At 42.3% G+C, this 14442-nt stretch overlaps 1 protein-coding gene across 1 annotated transcript; it reads right to left on the bottom strand.

Annotated features, from left to right (window-relative positions):
- Positions 1–3307: 3307 nt before the first annotated feature.
- LOC308241954 (hepatitis A virus cellular receptor 1 homolog) lies at positions 3308–4297 on the bottom strand (the record flags this gene model as incomplete). The annotated part of the gene is made up of 1 exon (XM_080655655.1): positions 3308–4297. One exon carries the CDS (start codon positions 4295–4297, stop codon positions 3308–3310), a length of 990 nt encoding a protein of 329 aa, XP_080511781.1.
- Between the last annotated feature and the right edge of the window lie 10145 nt (positions 4298–14442).

The following is a 14442-nucleotide window of genomic DNA, read 5'->3' as shown; positions in this document are numbered from 1 at the left end:
AATCTGTGAACACTGTCCAGGTTTTGTCAGTGTTTAGTATTATGTCCAGTCATACTTCTCTCTATGGAAACATGAGAAAAGCATGTTTCCTCCAAACCTAAAAGTTAGAAAGGTCTGCCAAAGTAGACCTTTACACAGAAATATATGAAAATGTGTTATTAGAATTGGCAGCAGTTAGCAGCAGCTCTTCCTCCTCCTCCTCCTTCCCCTCCTCCTCCTCCTCCTCCTCCTTCTCCTCTTCCTCCTCCTCCTTCACCTCTTCCTCCTTCTTCTCCCTCTCCGCCTCCTTCTTGTTATTAATTTAGTTCAATGTTTTCTTCTAATGTTTTGACTATTCCCTCAATAACACGTTGTCAATTATTGCTTCTTCTGTTTATACTGTGTCTCCTTCTTATAGTATTACTTATCCCCCCTCTTTTTTTTTTTGTTGAGAAAATAAAAAATGGCACTGATGACAATCAGACCACAACATTCTCCATAGAAATAAACAGTGCTAAGAACAGCCATCCTCAAGGTCCTACATGACAACAGAAATGACTAAACACTCCCCTCTTCTGTCTAACATGAATTATTGCTTCTTCTTTATCAATGGCCATTCTAGGCTTGCTTTAATCTTCTACTTTTCAGACAAAATGTGTTAAGATTCCCAGTCACGGAGTTTCCCCTGCTTCTTGAGAGCTTCCAATCCAGAATTGGTCCTTGCTTCCTTTGCTCCTCCATGGAAGCATCCAGCATAAACTCAAATCCCATAAGAAACCTTTCTCAACTCCCCCTTACCGAGATGCTCCTGTGGTTCCTAGGGGTGTCGCTAACTGAACACATACTCAACCTAATTTTTTTTACAGGTATGTTCTTGGTAATCTTTGGTCTGTCAACCTCAACAGTGGTTATGTAGTAAGTAATTGGCTGAGAAGATGGAAAACCAAGTTTAATTTGTTATGAATTATTAATAAGAATGACTATGATTTTTAGTAAGTTGCTAGTTAATGGAAGCAGTGTATTGCCAGGGGTTTGGAAGGACAAAGACCCACCTGTATTATATTTCACTTCAAGCTGATTCCTGGAGACTTGAGTAGACTCACCCTCAGACCACATTTAAATAATCTCCTTTATAGCTAAAGGATGCAGTTCGACATTACATGCTGCAGTTCGTTGACTTATTGCTTTTGCTCCTCCAGTCTGGGACACCTCCTCAGTCTTTCCTTGACTAATGATCCTGACACTTTTGAAGACTATAGGCCAATTAGTTTTCAGAATGTCCTTCTATTTGTGTTTGTCTAACATTTCCTTATGCTTAGATTCGGGTTATGCATCTTTAGCAGGAATATTGCAAAAGTGATACTCCACTGTTTTCTTTGCATTTTATCAGGTAGAGCACAATTTCATTTGTTTTATTGCTGGTGGTGTTCACTTTAATGATTTGAATGAGGTGGTGTCAGCCAGGTTGTCCAATGTGAAGTTACTTTTTCCTTTCTCAGTTGTTTTTTTTTTCAGTAAAAGGTACATTTTTCATATAAAATACTCTTTATCATAATGGTTTCCATTTGTTTGCTTATTTAAATATGGACCCGTGATTTTCTATTTTTTTTTCTCTAGAGGCCCGGTGCATGAAATTTGTGCACGGGGGGAGGGTGTGTCCCTCAGCCCAGCCTGCACCCTCTTCAATCTGGGCCCCCTCGAGGGATATCCAACTGCCCGTTTAGGCCCAATTCCAGTATGATTGGGCCTAAATGGGCAGTCGAACATCCCTCTCACAATCCAGGACTGCTGGCTCCCAACTGCTCGCCTTCCTGCCTTCTTGATTGCCCCTAACCACTTCTGCATGCCAGCCTGATCACCCCATAACCACTCTCCTGCCAGCCTGATTGATGCTTAACTGCTCCCCTGCCAGCTTGTTTGCCCCTAACTACCCTCCCCTGCAGGCCTGGTCACCCCTAACTGCCCTCCCTTGCAGACCTGGTCCCTCCCAACTGCCCTCCCCTGATGGCCATCTTGTGGTGGCCATCTTTGACCACATGGGGGCAGCCATCTTGTGTGTTGGAGTGACGGTCAATTTGCATATTACTCTTTTATTAGATAGGATAGAGGCCTGGTGCATGGGTGGGGGCCAGATGGTTTGCCCTGAAGGGTGTCCTGGATCAGGATGGGGGTTCCCTTGGGGCGTGGGGTGGCCTGGGCGAGGGGCCTGTGGTGGTTTGAAGGCTGGCCACGCCCCCCAGGGACCCAAGCAGAGGCCCTGGTATCTGGGATTTATTTATCTTCTATAATTGAAATTTTGTAGCCTTGAGCAGAGCCAAGCCTTCTGCTTGCTCCGTGGCTGTAGCCATTTTTGTTGGGATTTATTTATCTTCTATAATTGAAACTTTGTAGCCTTGAGTGGAGGCCAAGGCAGTCCAGGGCTGCAGGAGCTTGGCTTACTCCATTGCCGGGGAAACCCAAGCCTCCTGCTCTCTCCAGGTCCGTGGCTGCTGCCATTTTGGGGGGGATTTATTTATCTTCTATAATTGAAACTTTGTAGCCTTAAGCGGAGGCCAAGGCAGGCCAGGGCAGGTGGAAAGCTTGGCTTCCTCCATTGCCAGGGAAACTCAAGCCTCCTGCTCTCACTGTGACCACAGCCATCTTGGTTGGGTTAATTTGCATACTTGGTCCTGATTGGCTGGTGGGCGTGGCTTGTGGGTGTAGCAGATGTATGGTCAATTTGCATATCACTCTTTTATTAGCTAGGCTAAAGGCTATTTTTTTTAAACGGTGAAATCACGCTGACTTTATTTCCCCATGAAGGAAATAAAAATCTGTATTCCTCCATAATTTGAAACCTTTGGGGGAACTTAAGAAATGTAATGTTTTGCTTGCCAGATAAAACAAACAAACAAGAGTTAATCATGAAATGCTTCCAAGTGAATTCATTTAAGTACCAAATCGAATTTTCTGATTTTAAGTCCTATTCCCCTCTTTGTGACAGCTTTAGTGACCAAGGTATTGGTTTATTTCATGCCTACCCAATGAGAATTCTTGATGGATACAGGATTCATAAGGTCTATACAGAATATATAATTCTTAAGTGTTCAGTTCATATTTAGGAGAAGGCTCTGCTATGACCAGAAAAATTGAGCCAATTTTAATATAAAAAAATTAATACTAATTACCAATGAGGTTGACTTCACACTGATGAGCTAAAGATACTCTAACCAACATCACAGACAGATTGGAACGCCATGAAATATGGACAGAAAAATCATCCTGGAGCTTAAAAGAACTGGCATGGTGAGATATGGTCAGTGCTTTCTGCAGTCAAGGGCCTAAAGTCTTAGAGGACTGCTGGGTCTTGATAAATGTTGTAAAGATCGTTCTCAAAGCAGAGGTTCTCATGTGGTTGGTAGTGCACTGAGGTTCCATTTTGTGAAGTTCCAGTCAGAAACTCTTTGATTATATGAAACACCTTTCTTTTCCCACATAAATATTTTTTGGAAAGTATGGCAGCCAAAATGGTGAGCAATATCATGGCAGCACTGGAGAGTCCAATGTATAACTTACTGGTGTTCCTTTGTGTATTTTGTTTCAAGCTTGTGTGAGTTTCATTATATTGCCCACCACAATCTGAAGGCTGGGTCACAGTGCTATTCACATCCATTGGGCCAGAAGAGTTCAATGATGAGCTGGTCACACTTGTTTCCTGTGGTCTGATAGGCTGGGTTTCTGTTGTCTGCACTGCAGAAGATGAAGTGGTTTCTGTCTTGAATGTCTGCCACCCGCCTGCTGGCTTTGTAGAAGCAGACATGGAGACCATAGGTGATGTTGTGCCCATGGTGACCTTATGTGGAGCTGTCTTAAGGTTCAGTGTTGGTGCTGGAGTTGTAGGAGCAGAGGTGAAGACCTTAGATGGTGTTGGAACACTGGTGACTTTAGGTGGAGCTGGCTTTATCTCCAAAAATATATTCTTTTTATAACCATTAAACCACCCTTTGAACTCAATACGGCAACAATAGGTGCCAGTGTCAGACAGGGCTGCATTCTGTATGGTTAAAGACAAATTCCCTCTGTAAATGATTCCATTCATCCTATAGTGTTTGTCCTTCTCAAAGGTGACATGGTAGCCATTGGTCATTATGAGTTCATTTGAGCAATTGAATGAAGGACATGCCCTTCGATCCCAGCACGTGGGTGAGATTTCATGAGCTGTTGAAAAGATGCAGGGTAGCGTGACAGACTGACCCACCACTCCAGTCACATATGACACAGAAACTACAGCATCTTCCCAAAGCAGTATGAGGCTGGGGAAGGCTACCCAAGGAGGCATGATGGTATCAGCCTGTGTCAACGTGGCTCCTTCTTTATAACCTTAGAGGACGACTTCTATTCAGCTGGTCTTTGGGTGGTTCTCAGTGACCTTTGTGCAACAATTTCCACATGTTCAGGTAAGTTAGGAGGTTCCCAGTTCCTCTGATGGTTTTCATAAAGGCTATTTTTAAGAACAGTTCTCAGTTTACAGCAAAATTGAGAGGAAGGTACAGAGATTTCCCATGTACCCTCTGACTCCACACATGCATAGAGTCCCCCTCAGAAACACCCTTCACCAGCGTGGTACATCTGTTACAATTCTATTTTATTTAATAGGTTGTCATCTGTTATTTTGCATTTATTCTGATCTTCAAATGATTCCTGACTTGGCCAGTGGAGCCCCTTCAATCTGGCTTTTGTTGCTTTTGACAAGTCCCCATAATTTTTTAAATATTTCCTCACTTTCAGATACAATAAGATATTATAGGCTCATCTTATACTTTTTCTTTCCCAGACTTGGAATCAGCTATTCCTTCAAAGAAGCCCTGTTTCCAGTGGATAAAGGTCATTAGAAACCAAGATGAGAGCTAGGTGTGCATATTGCTTTTGCCTCATCATACTCTCTCAGATCTAGAGAGTATAGGGACACATGTACACACACATCTATACTTATTTCTCCATCTATCATACAGATAATTTTGTGAAATCCTGAGTTTACACTGAAGCCTTCAATTGCAGTCAACACCATAGAATTCCTTCCCATAATTGTAAATCCATTCTCTGGCGGTGAAAAACCTGCACCATTACCCTTAATATACTTAGTGATTAATCTGAATGTACGGAACTCACTCCATCACTGTTCCTGCCCCTTCCCTCCCAGCAATATTCTCCTCACTCCACTCAGGTTTTAGGGCCTCGTGCTGGGCTGCTGCCACATGCCCTCCACTGTGGACACCCTCTTTCCTCCAAGGGGGCTCTTTACTCTCCCACACAGAAACCTTCCTCACCCCTCCTGGTTCTGCCGCCCTGCACTGAATCATCCCCACACACCCACCCTCCTCACCCAACCCAAGCTCCAGTTCTCACCCCAGGCCACCATTCCCACAGACACTCTCCTCATTTTGTGGGCCTTTGAAACCTGCGCCAGGATCCTCCACTGGTGCCTTCCTCATCCTCCTAAGCTTCCATACCCTGCACTGGGCTACGCCTCTGTGGAAATGTTCAGGCTCTAGTACCTTAGGTCAGGCTGCCTACCACAGAAATGCTTTTCTCCCCCTGATCTTGCTCCCAAATCCCACTCTGGGCCCTGGTGGCTCTCCCATGCTGAGTCAGACACCTGCTACACCTCCTTGTCTAGGACTGACATGTCTGCAAAGTAAGTGAAGAAAAGAGGAGCAGTGCTGTTGGTTTATTTCAGATTACGCATTTCTAATTTATTGTCTTTAATTATCCATGTGGTTTAATAAGTCTGGCACTTGTGTTTTCCTGGGGTACAGTCTGTGGGCCTCGCATTTAAGACAGAGGACATTACCTAGAATATTTATATTTGTGTAAGACCAAACTTACCATTAGCTTTCCTTTGATCAGGTGAGATTTAACCCAGGACTTTCTCAGTCTGGTTCCAACCAAATTTTCTGCTTCCGCTCCATGTACATGCTACCATGTAGCAGCACTCGGCTTCTCTGAACTCTTTCCTACCACAGATCTACCATGCTCCTCCACTCATGTGACCGTGCTCTCCTTCTGGGTTTGCCCTCCCCCTCTTTTCTGTCAGAAAACCCCCTGACTCATTCCTTAAGCTGCAGATCACATGTCATTTCTCAGAGAAATCTTTTCCAAGTTCCCCAGGACAAGTTGGCCTTCCTGCCTCTGTAGAGAGCATGCGGAGCACATGACCTTGAACTTCTGCCACAGATTGGCTGTGTCATCTTGGATAAATCACTTAACCTCGGTAAGTCCCAGTTTCCTCATCTGTGAAGTGGATAATAATACAACTGAACCAACTTCATAGAGTTGTTATAAAGGTGAATTATGATAATGCGCAACCCATCACAAACCCTCAAAATGCTAATTATTGCTATTATCTATTATGATGATTGTCTGGTTATATGTCTGACACAAAAGAGTGTGTGTTCTTAGATAATAGTCTCAGAATGCAATCCAACATCCAGAACATAATGTGATGAACATATTTATGTTTACCCTCCTCAACACTTGCTCAGACATTTGCTCATTGTTTCTAGGCCAATAACTGGGTCAAGTCTTAGCATGGACAGAACAGGGAAGTAAGTCCCTGTTATTGGATGAAGTGGATTATTAATTGAAGAATTATAGTACATGGCTAATACTGACAGGAACTGGGAGAATGTGTATGGGAGTAGTATAGGATGGGGCAGGGGCAAAATATAAAACTACATAGGGAAGAGTTTACTGTATGGAGATACTTTCTCATGACTCAGGGCTTAACATACTGGCAATAGCACTGCTTGTATCATTCCTTAAAACTATGGTGATAACAATGATAAAGAAAGTAAGTTGGACATACTATAACTGCCTTGGTAGACAACTGATCAAGGGGTTGGTAAGGCTTAGAGGAGTGGCCATGCTAGAATAAGTTTATTACATAAAACAGCTGACTGTGTTCCCTGTATGTGCAGAGGACATTTCATTCACTTAAGCAATGAAGAAGCACTGGTGAGGAGGGTATTGGCATCATTGAGCTCAGGTGATGGCTGTCTGCTGTAAGGAAGTTGGTGGTAGAAATTGCTACTATGGAACTAATTATGAAATATCAGTAGGGATGATAGGATTCTAAAATAGAGGAAACCTAATGGTGGCACTTAACCACCAGAGGCATAATTACTGAAATGGACACCACAATTAGATAGCAACCAGGGGTCCTGGATATACAAAGATCTGTGGCAATGGCTGATGAACCATTGTTTTTGAGGGACATTAGAGTAGTAGCCAATGAAAATATTGCTTGAATTATATAACCAAATAATATTAAGAGTTTGCAAGTAGAGTCTTGAAGTCAACTGCTACAATAAAAAAATAATCACCCCTACATTTTATAGACCTGAGCCTATTGACTGAAAAGAGGAAGCCAGTCCCCATAAGGAAGATCTATGTATTACTACAACACATATTTCCAGAAACTGATTACCAATTTATTGCCAAAGGGCTGTATGGTCATTTACTAATACACTGTACACTGGAGTTGGGGAAATACTCAGATCTTGTGAAGATTATTGGATATGAAGGCTGAGCCAGTACTGATACCAGAGGCTTCAAAATGCTGCCATGGCACCCTTGTTAGACTTGCTAAAGATGAGGGCCAAGAAACAAAGCAATCCTGGCCCACATTCAACTCATAGTAGGCTCAACCCATAACCCATCTTGGATCATTTCTCCAGTCCCTGAGTGCATAATCACAGTGGCTACATTCAGCAACTGACAGGAATCACTTTGGTTCCCTCCCCGGTGGAGTAAGACCCATTCTGTTAGGAAAGGCCAAGTGGAAGCCTTTGAAATTGCCTGTCCTTCTCCACCCCCACCTCACCCCAACTCCCACATTATACTCTGGTTAACATAGTGAATCAGAGTAGTACCACCGTACTTCATCCAAGGAGGAACTGCGGAAATTCCACCAAAGACTAATAAGATGTAAGGGTAGTAGTCTTCATCATATCAAAATTGAATTCATTTGTACAGCCTTTATGAAAAACCAGATGTATTATGGCAGATACAAGTGAACTAAAAAAAACAAAAATGGAATAGTTCTAGCTAGTGTTAGTCATTATTACTGTTTTTTATTAAGTTATCCTGGAAGCTAAATGAAGAAACTGTTTCTAGGAAAAGGAAGTGATCATATATGTAAGTGCTGCAGATATGCCAAGTAAAATAAGAACTGAGATTGGATTGAACAGCATGAAGGTAATTGTTGACCTTGACTAGAGCTATTTTGGTAGTATAGTAAAGGTGAAAGCCTGGTTGAGTAGGGTTAAGAAACAATGAAGGAAAATAGTTGGAGATAGGCAACTCTTGTGAGGAGTCTATATATATAAAAGGCTAAGCGACCATTGCATCTGAAACAATGAATGGATGACCGAACAGGCTGCGTGGGGCAACCAGGCTGGCAGGGGGTTAATGAGGGGTGACCAAATGACTGAGCAGCAGGCTGCATGGGGCTACCAGGCCCGTGGGGAGGCAGTTGGAGGCGACCAGACTGGCATGGGGGGGGCAGTGAGGGGCAAACAGGCCAGCAGAGGGGGGTAGTGAGGGGCGACCACGCGGGCAGGGGGTGCAGTAAAGGGCGACCAGGCCAGTAGAGGGGCACTAAGGGGTGACCAGGCTGGCGGCGGAGTTGGGGGGTGCAGTTGGGGGCGACTGTGCCTGCATGAGGGACAGTTGGGGGTGTCCAGGCCAGCAGGGGGGCACAGTTAGGTGCAATCGGGCAGGCAGGCAGGTGAGCAGTTAGGAGCCAGTGGTCCTGGATTGTGAGAGGGATGTCCAACTGCCAGTTTAAACTGGCAGTCGGACATCCACTGAGGGGTCCCGGATTGGAGATGGTGCAGGCTGGGCTGAGGGGACCCGCCCCCTATGCATGAATTTCATGCACTGGGCCTCTAGTTTTTATATAAGAAGAGAAGCTAGAGGGGATGTGAGGTAAAAATGGCTTTATTTTTTCTTGGGAGAAATTATAGCACCTTTATGTAGATGGGAAATATTCATGAAAGAGGACACATATATGGGGGTTAGGGGTGAATTGCTGTAGCAATTTTCTTGAATAGGTGAAAAGAGTGGGAATCCAGTGAACAAGTGGCAAGATTTCATTTTTTTTTTAATTGTTTTTAAAATTGCATTTGAATTGAAGGAACTCAAATTTTAAAATATATTTTCTTTCATTGATTTTAGAGAAAAGAGAGAGAGAGAGAGAGAGAGAGAGAGAGAGAGAGAGAGAGAGAGAGAGAAACATCTACCTTCTGCACTCTGCCTACTGGGGATGAAGCTCACAAACCAGGCATATGCCCTGACTAGGAATCAAACCTGTGACCTTTTGGTGCATGGGATGATTCTCAACCAACTGAGCCACACTGGCCAATGCTGGAAATCCAATTTTTAAAAATTGCTTTTGTCTACATGAGACAATGTGTGAATGAATAAAATGAATGAAAGTGTTCTCTTAGATAGGCTGTGGTTGGATAAGTAGCAGGTAAACATGGCTTCAGAGAATACTATCCTCAGTGGCTTAAAAAATTTAGATGTCTCCAAGTATCTCATCATTTATCATGTTCAAGTTTTGAAAAGTGATACAGTACTGTATTATGTCTACTGTCAACTTTGACAGTTGGCATAGCCTTTTCCTTTAACTGAATGAAAAAATAAGTACTCTTACTCTTCAGATTCTTTTTAGTTCTCTTTAATGCATATCCTGAGAGAAATTGCTATGGTAGCCTAACAATACAGATGAGTGAGACTCATATTATTCCACATATATCTGAGCATTTGTGTAACCATGACTCTTATGCTTTCATATTCCCTTATTATTGAATTTCAGTCTGTGTCCAATTTTCAAGAGCACATCTCTAGGAAATGGTAAAGTCCTTGATAATTTTGTGTAAGATCCAAATATACAAGGAAGGAGAAAAGTCTCGGGATGATTGAGCATCTATATAAGTATTGAGAAACAGAGATTTTTCTGGGGTGAATAACCTCAGAAAACACCAAGCTCAGCTCCCTGAGTTTGTAGATGAGGGAGATTAAGAGATTTACCCTAAATGACATGATTAAATAATGACAGAGCCAGAGTTAGAGGCAAGGTTTCCTGCCACCCAATCTAGTACTCTTCTTACTGTACCTTCCCTTGTGATTGTAATAAATTTGTAGCAAAGTTAATGTGTCAAATTTTATTTTGTACATAATTATTTTTCATTATAATATATAATCACAAAGTTGTGATAAATATTTCTTTTCTATAGTCAAACAATTTTTTATTTTAAAATAATTTAGAAGTATTTTTTGGAAAATGGTATAAATTAGTTGGTCAAAGAGTAAGTTAGATCGAGAGATATTTTTCCTGTTTTGATAGAAGTAGGATGTTATACACTAGGAAACCATACTGTCTTAAAGTAGCAATTTTCAACCAGTGTGCCACAAGATTTTTTTAAAACATGCAATTCATGACTATTTAGTCAGGGGCACTGACCTCTTTTCCTTTAGATTATAAAATAAAAAAAAATGACAACAGCCAGCACAACAATAGCTGTCTGGTGTGCATGAATCAAAATTATACATATTTTTTTTGTCCAGAATTTTAATAATTAGTTATACATGCCATGAGATGAAAAAGGTTGAAAATCACTGTCTTAAAGAGAGGAAGGAAGAAAAAATGCTTTTCACTGTTAGATGGTTAGGAAACTAAGCAGCTTTATGAATAGGCATTATCTCCAATGTAATGTAAGGCAACCAGCTCACAGATATTAAGTGATGGTTCCAAGGTAACACATTCAGAAAACGAGGATCTTGATGGTAATCCATGGAAGAGAAATTTGTGAAAGAAAGAAAAACATTAATGACCTCACAATTTTGTGCAGGTCTGGCTGTTCTATATGACTTTGTGTAAAGTTACCCTTCTGTGAGTAATGGTATAATGATGAGAACCAGAGGTATGGGAATTCAATGAATAGCTGATTAATTGATTAATTAGGTAATTGATTGATCATGTCAGCTGTATTTTCTTTCACCAACTTCTTTGTTACTTAAGAAAGTCACTTAACCTCTCTCTGTCCTCATCTAATAATTGAGATCAATTTCAAGTTCTAATATTTATGAGTATATGGGCTCATAAATATCCTGAGAATGTAAAAATTTCATAGAATGGAATCTATGCACCATTGAGTAATTTTGGTGAGTATTCTGATTCTATTTCTATTGAGGAAATATATGGATATTATACAAGCTAGTCGTTTGCCAGATGCATTGCCTGATTCATATGCTACTTAAAGAGACACTGATAAGTAATTTAGAAATATAATAGAGGTGTGTGTTTGTGTGTGTGTGTGAAAAGGAGGAGTAATACCGTGTTTCCCCGAAAATAAGACAGTGTCTTATATTAATTTTTGCCCCCAAAGACATGCTAGGTCTTATTTTCAGGGGATGTCTTATTTTTCCATGAAGAAGAATACGGTACACATTTATTGTTAAATGAAAATAAAGGAAATTTATTACCTGTATACGGTATGGTAGTATGGTAGTTGTCAACACAAACCAGACAAACTGTGAATCCTACAGTATCAAGAATTTACTCATTTATTCAATGACAATCATGTCATCATCTTCTGGAACATCATCATAACAATCCAATTCCTGAATTTCCTGGTGAATTTCTTGTGACTCCATTTCTTTCAGAATCAGTGGACCAAATCTCTCATGTTTAGCAATAGCACTGTCTTTAAATGAGTAGTACTTCTTGTCAAGGTAGCCTGCTCGCAGTGCATTTGCAATGCAACTGTCAGTGATTTTCTCCCATGAATTCTTCACCCAAGTCACAACTTTTTGCAGTTTAGGTTTTACAAAGTTTCCACGCTGATTTCTCTCCATTTTATTTTCAATGTAGTCATTAATTTCCATGCGCAAATTGTCTTTGAATGGCTTGTTTATTGCAATATCAAGAGTCTGGAGATAGGCCGTCATTCCTGTGGGAATCATTATCTGATCTATTTTTCTTTGGTGAAGAAATGTCTTCATGTCTTTAGCGCGGTGAGTGCAGGCTGCATCCCAGACTAGCAGACCTCTTTGGCTCCCTCGCATAACAAGCGGCAGCATTAAATCGACCCACTTCCTTATAACTGCTTGTGTGGCCCAGGCTTTTTCAGTTTCAGGAATAAAAACGCCCAAAACACGTTCAATCTTTTCCTTCTTGCCCTTAGAAATGATTAAAGGTGGGATTTTAGTGCCATCCAGACAAATTTCCAAAATACAGGAAACACGTGCACTTTCGTAAGCAGTGGAGGGAATGTACGCCAAGGAGGCACCCCGCTGTTCAACTGTTGTTTGAGATGATTGGCCCATAAACACTGCAGTTTCATCCATAGCAATCATGTTGGAAAGATTGTATTTAGAGAAGTCAGCATCATCAATAAAGGACTTGAATGCAAGTGCTTGCTTAATAACTTGAGTATCTTCCAACCTAAACAATGTTGTAGATCTTCTTAAAGACAGTTCACTTCGCTGAAGGAAATTATCCACCCAGTGTTGTGATGCTTTGAAGTCTTCGGGGGCTATGTCAAACTGTGGTGCCATTGCAAGGGCAAATTCTTGAATCTGAGCCCTATTCACAACCAAAGCCTTTGCTCTCCTGTCAACAACCCATTCACAGATCAGGTCTTCCAGCTCGGAAAATAATGGTTGCCGACCTGATCCACACTTGCGCTTTTTAGCATTTCCCTTGTCCACTTGTTCAATGAGGTTACCATACTCTGCTCGCCATTTTCGGACCAATCGGATACTCAACATCTTCTCTTTGCAGAAAGCAGTAAGATTTTGGCCCCAAGAGTCTTCCACGATTCCTTTCTTGTACTCCACGGAGTACCTTTTTCTTTTTGCGCTCATTTCTAGGGGTAAAAAAAAAAGTAATTGGGGTATCAAGGTGGGGGGAGGGGGATCACTCAAAATGACACAAGGGGGATCAGAGGGGGGAATCAAAATGGCACAGGAGACTCAGAGGGGGATTACCATTTTAGTAACCCCTTTTGATACTCCTGTGTCATTTTGATTGCCCCCTCTGATCCTCCTGTGTCATTTTAAGTGATCCCCCTCCCCCCACCCCTGAGCCACTGAACACCTTCACCAGACATCCCCCCTACCCCTTTATCAGACATTTACCCCCTGGGGCCTGCCTGGGGACTGTCACTGGGCTTGCTGGGGCCTGGATCTGGGCTGGAGCAGGGTCTGCCACTGACTGAGAACCTTCAGTCATCATGAAGGCGGCCGTGAGCATCAGGTAGTGTCACCAGAGACAGACCAGCACTCACCACCTTTGCCGCGTCCTGTCCGCTCTAATCCTCCTGTTCTTCTACACGCATCTGCGAAAGTCTCCTCCTCTCTCCTGCCCCGCGCTCACCGCTCACTCCGACCTCCGCTCCGCCTCCACACAGCAGTGACGTCAGGACTCCGCGTAACGTCACTGGTTGCTAGACGCCAGTCGGGGCGGCCCTAGCGACCGGTTTACAGTAAATTAATTTTCATTCTGAGACAGAGCATGGGGGCCTTATTTTCGGGAGATGCCTTATATTTCACTCAGAAGGAATCCTGTAAGTAGGTCTTATTTTCAGAGGATGTATTATTTTCGGGGAAACACGGTATATATGTATATATAAGTATATATATTAATAAAATTATGTACAATATAGTAATTTTCCAAAAGCTTTTATTGTGAGAAAATAGCACACGAGGACCCAAGGAGCTGTACAAAGTGAAATGCTTTTATAGGGAGAAGGGAGCCGGAAGAAGCAAATTGTATTAGTGAAAAGCAGGTTGGCTATTGCAAAGTTACTTTCCTTAAATGGCATGGCGTGGATCTATCAGGCACATTATCTAACTAGTGCTGATCTGGTGATTCCTGATTGACTGGTTTAATATTCTATTTTTGGAAGAGCCATAACTCCAATCAAATGAAGTGTCAATTTGGTGATGTGGAGCTTAGCATAAGTGACTCCATTTTGGACCTGCTATCTTGTTTTTAACAACTGTAACTTTTTTCTTATGGCTTCTTGGTGAAGTCTGCATGTGGTGAGAAGTATCTATGCTTTTTCTCACTTCTGGATGCAGCTCCACATTTAACCCTGGGCAAGACGGCCCTGGCTCTGAGTCCTGCATTGGAAGATCCACTCTGGTCCTCCTCCATGAGGTTTAGGAGTTTTTATGGTCAAGAGGATGGGCTGATCTGCATCTCTTGCCACCACTTCCTCCACTGCCATCTACACTCTATTCTGGATGCTTTAGTCCCTGGAATCCCCCGTCCAAACATAAGTGAGCCCTCTTCAAGGGCCTGATTATGACATTGTATTAGGAAGGCCATGTTGCTGACCTTAGCTATTTGGATGGTAGCTTGGGATGGAATTGGAAGTTTTCAGGCTGGGGACTGGGGCTAGGGCTGGAGGT

This window comes from Plecotus auritus (genome assembly GCF_963455305.1).
Source record: "Plecotus auritus genome assembly, chromosome: 1".
NCBI lineage: Eukaryota > Metazoa > Chordata > Mammalia > Chiroptera > Vespertilionidae > Plecotus > Plecotus auritus.
This window is presented reverse-complemented; position numbering and strand designations above follow the sequence as displayed.